At 34.8% G+C, this 11,136-nt stretch overlaps 1 protein-coding gene across 1 annotated transcript; it reads left to right on the top strand.

Annotated features, from left to right (window-relative positions):
- Positions 1 to 1,653: 1,653 nt before the first annotated feature.
- On the top strand, positions 1,654 to 11,136 carry LOC144973414 (WW domain-binding protein 2-like). Its single transcript, XM_078915847.1, has 7 exons — positions 1,654 to 1,839; positions 3,380 to 3,488; positions 4,895 to 5,033; positions 6,055 to 6,147; positions 7,087 to 7,233; positions 8,029 to 8,145; positions 10,161 to 11,136. The coding sequence occupies exons 1-7, from the start codon at positions 1,784 to 1,786 to the stop codon at positions 10,316 to 10,318; spliced, it is 819 nt and encodes a 272-aa protein (XP_078771973.1). The 5' UTR covers positions 1,654 to 1,783; the 3' UTR covers positions 10,319 to 11,136.

Genomic DNA, 11,136 nt, shown 5'->3' with positions numbered 1-11,136 from the left:
GCCATGTTTTACGAAGCAAGGTCAGACGCAGAAAGTGACGATGGGTTGGCCATACCTTGCGGAAAGAGCCCTGTAATAGAATCAAGCAGGCTCTTGAATGGAATCCACAGATTAAGAGGAAACGGGGTCGTCCAAATAAGACTCGGAGGAGAAGCCCTCACCAAGATTTGTGCGTCTCCAATCTTACCTCTAATCTTGGTGAGAAGTTGCCAGGCTTTGATACCAGTAAGAGGAGACACTGGGTGACTGCGAATCAGCTTCGGTCGAGGAGTTGCCTCACGGCCAGTGCGCTTCATCGGTGGGGTCTGTCTACCTGTCCAACATGTACCCGCTGTGGGCAAGAACCTGAGACGGCAGAGCATCTAGTCGAACGGTGTGTTGTGACGATGCTACCCGGCGGGTTTGCGACGGTGCACGAATGCGGACCAGACTTTACTGATTGGGTCGATCGTCATAACATAGTAGTGTGGAAACCATAAGAGGCTGCTGGCTACCTGGAGTGAGGCAAAGGTCTTTCCCGAGGACAGAAGAAGATGAAAGAGTGCTGTTGAGGCCCTATGCTCCGCCAGGAGCCAAGAGGCATAAGTCAAAGTAAGTCATGTCAGTGGGATGGTTCCAGCGGTCTTATTAATTCTAACATTAATTGTCAGAAATCACGGATATGTCCGCAGGAGAAAGAAACAACATGAAATTTTAAAATGAATAGATACTAATAAGTTAGTTATTAGATAAGGTAATTTCATACGGTTATGAATGAAAATATAAACAGATTGTTAGTGAGTGTGTATTCGTGAGTATGTATGTATGTATGTATGTATGTATGTATGTATGTATGTATGTATGTATGTATGTATGTATGTATGTATGTATGTATGTATGTATGTATGTATGTATGTATGTATGTATGTATGTATGTATGTATGTATGTATGTATGTATGTATGTATGTATGTATGTGTGTGTGTTAGTATACGAGAGTGAAAACTCCCCCCCCCCCCGTTTTTATAAATACATTTACTTATAGTTAGTGGAAGTTTTTATCCCCTTATTGTGGAACCACGGTGACGCCACGCAACTGCCTTTGAAGCTTAATATTTATTTACAATCAATTTTATAAGGATTAATGTTTCGGCCACAATTCTGAAAGACAATTTGCGACAAATTATATTTTATTTCAAACGTTTAATCTGTTCAAATAGAGAATTGTTTGCATGGTTTTAACTGGCGGACAAAGTGCCCTCAACAAATTAAAAATACACAATGTGTATGGTATCTTGTGCAATAGTCATATCTTTAAAAAAAAAAAAAAGCGGCTCCATGTTATGATTCAGCAGTTGTGTCAGTCATGGCGTATATTCAATGTCTATTTTATCTTTGCCTATTTCGTCGAATAAGAAGCACCTTATCGCGACTTGTTACATATTGAATTCTATTTTACCATTTTAAAATAGTTTATTTACACCCTCCCCCCCCCCCTCCTCCCGCTATTCCTCTTCAAAGAAAGACCTCCTGATGATAAAATCACGCACTGAAAAAAAACAAAAAAAAAAAAAAAAAGCTGAAAATAGTCGAGTACAAATTGAAGAAATCCTTCTTTGCGCAGCCATAAATTAAGGTCACCCAGCTTCTTCTGCTAAAAAAAGCAAAGAAGAAAACCCAGTGTCGTAACATCATAATAAACATTGATATCCTGTTTCTCTCAACTTGCATTGTGAAGAAACAAATATATTTTTTTTTCTGTTTTGATTAATTGTTACATTTACCCGAAATTAATTCAGTATAATATGGCTCTTAACAACTCTCATGCCCAAGGAGGGGTCCTGATTTTTGCAGGAGAAAGGTAATTTAATGTTCAGTGAGTATGACTATGAATGAATATGAATGAAATGAATATGATGAATGATGATTATGATGAGATGACGATGACCACAGCCACAACCCACTTCAGCCACTTCACTAACTAAAACTATGACCACTAAACTAATAATGACAAATGAACGAGTCTAATATACGGATTTTGATAAAATCATGAGATATTCATTAAGATAACAATGAAAGACTGAGCAGTAGTATCTAGCAGTTGTGCAAAAGTTATTAAATTATATTTTTTCCAATGTCAATATTAATATAATTATGTACCTTTTTTAAGTTTAGACATTTCATATGTTGACATTGTCAGTGTTAACTATTCTAATGCGTTATTTTTCGATCTTTATTTTTATCTTCTTCTTCTTCTTGTCGAAATCTCCAATATTGTCGAGGTTCACTCCACATATTGTAGGGTATTACTATTACATTTTAAACTTGATAAAACACTGCACATACTAGATACCAATAAAAAAAAATAAAAAAGTCACGATGTGAGCTCTAGCAACCGTGTAAAGGCATGTTGACAACCGTTTTCAGCCACTTCAGCTGGGAGTATATTCCCCAGTCGGGCAGTGGAAGGGAAAAAACGAGTACAGGTGGGCACCCATTTTGATGTTGGGATGGTTACTCAACTCTTTATCTCTGGGTCTAAAACATGAAATCAAAATCATATATTACTCACAAGGCCCGTATGGAAGAGGAATAAAGGCAGAGGATGAGTGAAGAATAAAACTAAAATGCAAGAACAGAGATACCTCAATATGAATATCCACACAGTCATCGACCATATAATGGCCGCGTCTATGTTTCATTATTTATAATTAGTTCCCTAAGGTTATGAAACAAATTTAATACGAGGTGTCTGTAAGGTGCCCCATTTATGTACAAGCATTCTCACAGTATCCCTGTAGACTGTAGTCAGGTACTTATTGACACCATTGTAAAATTACATGATCCGTGATAGATGATCAATGATCATGCTCAATTCAATATCACTTGACTCTCACCCATAACATCTGCTGCTCCAGATAAATTTGCTGCTGGAACTTGAGCTGTTGCGAATATCGGGACAGAAAGAGATTGAGATCTGTTTTTAATTGACTGCCTATATCCAAGCAAGGAAGTGAAAAGCATATAAAGTGCTTCGCTAAATCACACAGCCATCGATACATTTGATTCTGCCCATTCATAGATACCAGAACTACAGGAATACATATCTCTCTCTCTCTCTCTCTCTCTCTCTCTCTCTCTCTCTCTCTCTCTCTCTCTCTCTCTCTTCCTTTCTTTCTCTCTCTCTCTCTCTCTCTCTCTCTCTCTCTCTCTCACTCACCCACCCCCAACCCCCCTCCTCCTCTCTTCCAGGTATTGAGGGTGAAAGATTTTAAAGACTGATTAGACTGTCAGCTGGAACTTTGAGTTGATTAAAATCATCCATGATATTGAATTCCTTACACTTTTTATTTCACTATCTTTTCTTTACATTATAATTTTATGTTCTATGATTTTTACAGAATTTTGATTTACTATGATGGCATTGAACTACAGTTTTCAGAACATCCTAATGATGTGGTACCAATGAAGGGGAAGAAGAAAGGGAGATGTTATTTGACCACACACAGGGTAAGTCATTAATGATGTTGATGATACATACTCTACAGCACACTTCATATTCCCAAATCTTTCAGTATGTCATGTTTGGATGATACCTGTCTTATTCCTATCATTCTTTTGTTCAAAATACACCTTTGAGATCAATCTTTCCTTTTGATACATTTTTAGAGTGTCATACAAATGGAACTAAAAACAAATAAAAATAAAAACACTAGAGCTTTTATATAGTGCAATATTCACTAAACGTGTTAAAATAAAAGCCCTTTACAAGGGGTTCCTGGCTAAGAGCATTAGTTTACATGTAGGATGTGGCCTGATGCCTGTTAGATGATATTACAATTTTTTTTATTCGGACAGAGACAATGCTGTTTCTGTTAACGGATAGGTACTCAGTTTACACCAGAATTTGGGGAGAGAATGTGAGTAAAGAGCCTTTTCCAAGGACTTAACTATATACTGCTCAGAGCGGGACTCAAACTAAGGGCTTCTGATCCAAAGGCGAGTGTCATACCACTATACCACATAGCCGCATGCTTTAAGGATTGAAAAAATCGAATAAATTTTGAAATAGATATAAATCTTATCAAAAGAGTGCCTGGGCATATTTTGCATTATTGAAATGACATTTTAGATATTTATATCAAGTTATTTGTTGACAAATTATAAGATTTGTTATCGCACAGCTTTGCTATTTATTTTTATTGACACCTGCATTTTTCATGTCAATAATGTGCTCTATCAGGGCGAGACAACTGTAGTAATATGTTTTTATTAAACATTTAGGACTTTAAATATTATAATTAAAGGTTTGCAAACTTTTCTTCTGGAAGTCTGCTCTATTAACTCTCATGTAACTTAAAATGTATAAAAATGTTTTCATACTTTTTAGGTCCAGGAATATTTATGTTATAAGATATGCTAATTTTGTTTGGCAGTTTTATTTGCAATGGGATTGTTCAGTATTTGTCAAACCTAAGTATCTCGCTATTGGTGCTATGTATTTAGGTGGAGTGATCACAACATATACCAGTCGGATAAAACGTACCAACACACAGAACTATGTGTAACGTTGAACGTTTATAGTCTGATTGATATAATTTAGCTGTCTAAAGACCAGAACAGTGATAATAACAATGACCCCAATGTCGTTTCTTTCTATGTTATCCAGCACGTCAAACTAGTATTATGTTAGAATGAAGCGGATTTCAAAAAAAGAGAAAAGGAAGTTAAAATGACGAAAATTGTGAAATTCTGGGTTTTGGACCTTATCAAGTTAAATATCCAATTTCGTCAATATTTCAAATTTCATATTTATTGCTATGAATTTTGTTTGTAGCAGCAATACCGCTCTGACACAATACTGTTTTGAGACTATGGGTCACATGTTTTATATTTAATTTAAAAAAAAATTTCAGGTCATCTTTAACTCCAGTGATGGCAAGGACAGCATGCAGTCGTTCTCTTTTCCCTTCCTGCTGATGAGAGGAGTTGAACTGGAGCAGCCCGTCTTTGGCTCAAACTACATCAAGGGATGCATTTTGGCCGAAGACTATGGTAACAGAAGCCTTTTCAGTCTTAAATTCCTTTTTATTTAGGCTTTGGAATGATGAGAAAGATTTATGTAAAATAAATAGATTAGTGTTGAAGAGCAGATCAAAAATCAATGTTTAGTTTTACTTGGGGTTTTAGTTTGAGTTTTTACTTATTTCTCGAATATCTTATGAATAAGAAACAAGAAATTGATTAACTTTGTATGAGCGACCCGCGGGTGGTTGGATGTGAGCATCACCCTTGAATCATATACCTATGATGTTCGCATGGGTGTACGATCCGATAGTGATGTAGTTTCTTCTTCTCTTTACTAGCCTATCCTGCTTCTTTGGTTTGTGATTGTATTTTTGACAGGGGATATTTTATTTTCTGTAAATCTTCTGCCTGTTTGTTCTTGGTTATTTATAATTTAGCTTATGATATCTTTAGGTTATGATTTTGATTTACATTTGTACTATTTTTGTTAGATTGCTTGTTTTTTTTTTGTTTCAGCGGTCTCTCATATAACCTCAATTGTGTTGGAAGAGACCTAAAGCAACAAACAAAAAAAAAAATAATATGAGTGACACCAAGCTTGAAGGCTAGAAGATTGAAACGGAAATTTGGCAGAGAGAAATTGGAACTACTTAGAGCTTCTTTTGAAAATAATTGCCGTAGAATATTAGTTTTTCATAAAGTAAAAACATTTCATACATCTCATACAACTGTTTATGGTGCAAAGGTACCATAAATGATTATTTCAGTGTTGTCAGGAAAACAAAAAAAAAACTACAGCTATGATGTGAATTGAATTAACCAAACCAAATTGCTCAGCTTATTACAATTTCAGAACTTATTTTATTTGAACATGCCATTAACCGGGTGAATTTTTGGCTTTGCAAATAGGAAAGGTATTGGATACTTCTTTAATTGCTGTGAAATAATAGTAAAAGATACTGTTTTGTTTTTAAATTTTGTTAAAAGTTTACTTTGTATGTTTATATATTATATATTATTTATTTATTTATTTTTTTCTTTTTTACAGGAAACTGGTCTGGCCAGGCCAAATGGAAGATGTACTTTACACACGGAGGGGCCATTGAGTTTGGACAAGCCATGGTTACTGCTGGAAGACTGGGTGAGTCTAGCATTTAGTTCAAAGGAGCAGAGCAATAGAAATATGAGATGCTGACACAATGTCAGTTTTGTGTCAAAGGAGGTGAAATGACCATGTAAGTGAAGCATTTAGATGGTTAAAGGAGAAGAGCAATAGAGATATGAGACACTGACAACGTGTCAATTTTGTGTTAAAGGTGGTGAAATGACAAATATTCGACTACAGCTTGTTTTTATCAACTTTTCTTGGTTTGATAAAATAATTTTTAAAAAAATCAACATACAAACAAACAAACATTCAGTAAAGGATAGCTGTATATTATTATTATTATATTATTATTATTATTATTATTATTATTATTATTATTATTATTATTATATATTATTATCATTCTTATTATTATTATTATTATTATTATTATTATTATTATTATTATTATTATTATTATTATTATTATTATTATTATTAAAAAGAAGAGAAGGGGTCTGCATAGTCAGCCCAAAGACATAGACATACTGATTAAGATAACAGAGTAGATCTGATTATTTTTAGAGTATGGACGATATCTTATCTGCTTTCCTCAATATATAATTCCTAGAATAGGTCCAATTATTTTCTACTTAAAAGATTTGATCAGTTTTAAAATATGGATGATATCTTCTCTGCTTTACTCAATATTATTTTATTATTATTAGACTATGTCCATTTCTTTTCTGTTTAATAGAATTGATCATATTTAGAATATGGATCATTTCTTGTATTGTCAGTTTTACTCAATATATTATTATTAGGACATACTCATTTCATTTCTACTTAATATATTTGATCATTTTTAGAATATGGATCATATTTTATCTGCTTTACTCAATATATTATTTTTAGAATATGTCCATTTCTTTTCTACTTGATAGATAGATTTGATCAGTTTTAGAATATGGATCATATCTGGTTTACTTTCAGCCTCCAGAAACAGACCACCCAACCCTCCTCCTTACTACCCTCCCCCAACCTCGGGTTACTACAATGCACCACCCCCAGCATACTCGCCTCCGACTTCAGATTTCTACTCGTGGGTTCCTTACTCTACATTCCCTACCCCTCCTCCAGGTAAATTGAATGACTGGGAGAAGAGTAGTGAGGAATGCATGAATGATATTTACAAACATAAATTTTACTTATTGTTGCTGTCAATAACGTATAGCGTAATTCACTCTTTTATAGTACATTTTAAATTTATAATATGGTTTGGAATACAAAATCATAAATAACAGCTTGAAATTTACACCTGTGCCTCCTATTTATGTGAAATATTTTAAAAATCATTTTGGATTTCCAAAATTTGTGATACAACTAAAGGTTTAGATAAATAATGAAAGTTATAGAGCACTAATCTCCACCTACTATGTTTAATTGTGATTCTTTACAAGTCGTAGTTGACATAAGAATTTTAAGAAAATTAATTACTATTGTAGATGAGCTATTTATTTATGTTGATACCAGTATTAAGGAAAAGTTAATCAAAAATATTCCGTTTTCAGTTAAGATTTGAAGCACTCAATAGTATGAGCACTTCTGGTAATAGACAGAGAGGTTTAACAATATTTTTGTTTGTTTGTTTTCAGATGTTGATTTTCTTAGAACCATTTAACTGATGAATTATGTAAAACAAAAGAAAAGACTTCTGTACTACTGATAGTCACTTTTATTCCTTGTTGAAGAGTATTGCTGTTTTTCTCTAATGGATATTGGTTGTTTTTTTCTACAACAGATTCGATTTACCATCAGGATTAGAATTATCTCTGATGGATATTGGTTGTTTTCTACCGCAGCATATTAGATTTACCATTAGAAATAGAATGATCAAAACGCTCTTCACTTCATTCCTCTTCTTTCCTTTTTCAGCGAATAGTATCTACACCCATGAGGCCCCACCCCCTTACCCTGGTGTCGACCCAAACATGGCATACCCACCCGTCTACCCTGCTACCCCCTCCGCTCCTCATGCCATGAACGGACACGGTAAGAGATAGCCTTCATATCTTAATTTATTATAATTATTTTTGAATTCTTCTCTCATTTTATTTTCCCATTTCAATTATCAGCTATTTAAAAATGAAATGGAGTTAGCAACATTGTGTTTGTTCTGTCCCTGTTGCTTAGTGGTTCAGTCTTTGACTCACATCATGGTGCTAGTTGGTGCACTTTGAAAGTGTGCTCTATGGCAAGGCATTTTGTATAGTTTCTTCTATCTATCCAAAAGGGATTGTGTAGCTGGTTCTGTTAGGTCTGGCATAAAAAGCTTTGTATTAGACTAGCGTCCAATCCAACATGTTTAACGCAATAGAAATTGGTATAACTCATAATAATAATATAATATACTTATATAGCGCCCATTAATCCACTGACAAGTGCTCTATGGTGCTTAACAATCTGACTAAATAAACTATCATACATACTAACATGTGTACACACATACACCTGCACACTCAAGCCCACATACGGAAACTTCTCCGCATGTACATACTCAAACTCTTTGCATACACATAACAATACCATCTACCCTGAATTTATAACATATAAGGCACATTAATTGTCCTATGGGCCTATGTCATAAAGGACTGCTGTCCAGCACTGTTATTAGAAATTAAAGAAGAATGATTGAATGCTTGAACCCAAATAGAAAAGAAGGGTTATAAAGTAATATGAAGGAATAAAAAAACAACTCCCAAAAAGCTCCCTCAAAACTTGAGCATTTAAATAAGAAATCAAAATAAAATTCTCTTTATTCATCCCATAGGGGGAATTTGTCTCTAGGGTCTATTCCAAGGAAAAGCAGGAATAACACAGGTGTCAGCCACAGTGCAGTGCCGCAAAGTGAGCTAGGGCGAGGTGACTTGCTCACGGACACACCGTGCAGCGGCGAGGGATCGAACTTGGTATATTTCGGGTACGAAGCAAAGATCGTACCACTGAGCCATGCTGCCCCCCAAATATAACACAATATCCACTAAACATGCTCAAAGTACTGTACAAGGAGTCCCCAGCCAACAGCAACACTTAAAGTGTAGGACAAGACATGACGCCTCTTAGGCGATAATACAATTTTCCCCCCAACAGAAACAACGTTGTTAATGTTTAAGTACTCATTTTGCCCCTTAGTATGGTGAGAGAATGTGAGTAAAGAGCCTTTTCCAAGGACTCTACGATACTCCGCTCAGATTGGGACTTGACCTATGGACATCCTGGTCTGAAGGCAAATGTTATACCACGTTGGATTGAGCAACATCCAAACTACAACAGAAAGGACCCATTTTGCCAGTTGAACAGACAAGAGCAGGTCTTTCGGTTGCAAACTGGTCAAAATAGATTAAACCACCACCTTCATACCAAATTCAAGTTGGGAAGTCAGTGCCCCTGTGGAACAGGAAGTATGACAGTTGAACACATTCTACAGAATTGCCAAATGCTCTCTGTCCTTAGGAGAAAATACTGGCCACTGAATGCCCCAACCAGCCTGAGGAGTAGCTCCATGATAGCCTAGAGGATCTCCAAAGGACAGCGTAATATCTGGTGGAGACTAGACTTACATTTGAGCGAATGCAAAGATGATACCACGAGAGGAAGTGCATTGAGCTTCGCTGCTATTCTTACTTCTTACCTTATTTTTGGTCTTCACATAGGAGACAATAATAAGGACAACACACAGACAGAATCCAGTGAAATCCTCATAAACCAACACAGCCGGACCAGAAAGATTGGTTGACTTAAAGGAAGGTCGACTTTATCCATTATCAACCGAACACACTTAGAGAATGGAAAATTTTGGATCTCATGCAGATTACACCATCAAGTTTAATTAGCTTATTTATTTGTTTATTTATTTTCATGCAGCAATGTGTGTTGGACGGCCTCATTTTCTCGATCTATTGCTTACAATTGGTAAATCAGCTGTATTAATGATATGGTTTATATTTTATCAACAATGATTATTATATATCTCATCCCTCAACTCTTAAATTCATTTTCAACACCAGATGCCAAGGCCCAAGAAGCTGCTGCCAGTGCATACATGGACCCTGTGAACCAACACAATTTCTATGCTCCTGCTAACCAAATGATGGCACCACCTGCTTACAACTACCCGAATGCCCCGCCACCTTCGTACTACGATGCCCAGAAAAAGTCTAATTAAATCCAATTGTTGACCTTTGCTGTACTGTATACCTTTTAATGTTTGTGGAATTTCCATGGAATTTACCAAATGATACACAGGATGGTTTAATTTTATTTTCTTTCTTTGTTTTTTTTTTTGTGGGTTTTTTGTTTGTTTGTTTGTTTATTTTTTAGATTTCATGTTCATAAATTATCCAATATTACTTAGATATATAGTTACTGAATCGACTGGAAGACGGTCATACCATGGATGATATTTTCTGTTGCTACTTGAAGGAATCATAGACCAAATTTAAGTTTACATTCATGTCTATCAGTCAAATGAAGTTTCAGTTTAAGGAATTCTGGAGATAAACTTACAATGTTAATAAATAAACAGAAATAGTTGATGTTGTTGCTATTTGTCACATTCTATGGGGGATTCCATTTTTATGGTAATTGTGTGCAGCATTGTAGAATCTGTATTTGACTTTGTATGAATTTATCAAATTTATGAATTTTGACGTATATAAAATTCAAAATAATAATTTTTTCCTCACTTGAAACAAAATCATGAAATATTCACTGAAACATCCGTTACAGAAACCACTTTTAGAAGTGAGATTTTTTATCTAAAAATTTTTATTATGTTTTGTAAAATCTGCTGGAATGGGAAAGAAATCAATTTTTAAAGTAGGAAAACAGTTGTGAGATTAAATTATTGTGATATTATTTTATTTCTTGCAATGCATATTTGATAATATTATAAAGAGACTACTTCAATATCTTAATCTAACATATTGCAACCATTTGATGGACCAAATCCTATATAATGTTTTTTTTTTTTTTTCATTACAA

This window comes from Berghia stephanieae, chromosome 5, assembly GCF_034508935.2.
Source record: "Berghia stephanieae isolate SIO BIC M18660-M18661 chromosome 5, UCSD_Bste_1.3, whole genome shotgun sequence".
NCBI classification, from domain to species: domain Eukaryota; kingdom Metazoa; phylum Mollusca; class Gastropoda; order Nudibranchia; family Aeolidiidae; genus Berghia; species Berghia stephanieae.
The sequence above is the reverse complement of the archived record's forward strand: the minus strand, read 5'-3'. Positions and strand labels throughout refer to the sequence as shown.

What these genes read in the sequence shown, in the direction of transcription:
- LOC144973414 (XM_078915847.1), top strand. Translation starts at nt 1,784, where the DNA reads ATGGCTCTTAACAACTCTCATGCCCAAGGAGGGGTCCTGATTTTTGCA. An exon ending in CTGATTTTTGCAGGAGAAAG is followed by an intron (nt 1,840 to 3,379) that starts GTAATTTAATGT and finishes TGATTTTTACAG; the next exon opens with AATTTTGATTTACTATGATG. An exon ending in ATTCCCTACCCCTCCTCCAG is followed by an intron (nt 7,234 to 8,028) that starts GTAAATTGAATG and finishes TTCCTTTTTCAG; the next exon opens with CGAATAGTATCTACACCCAT.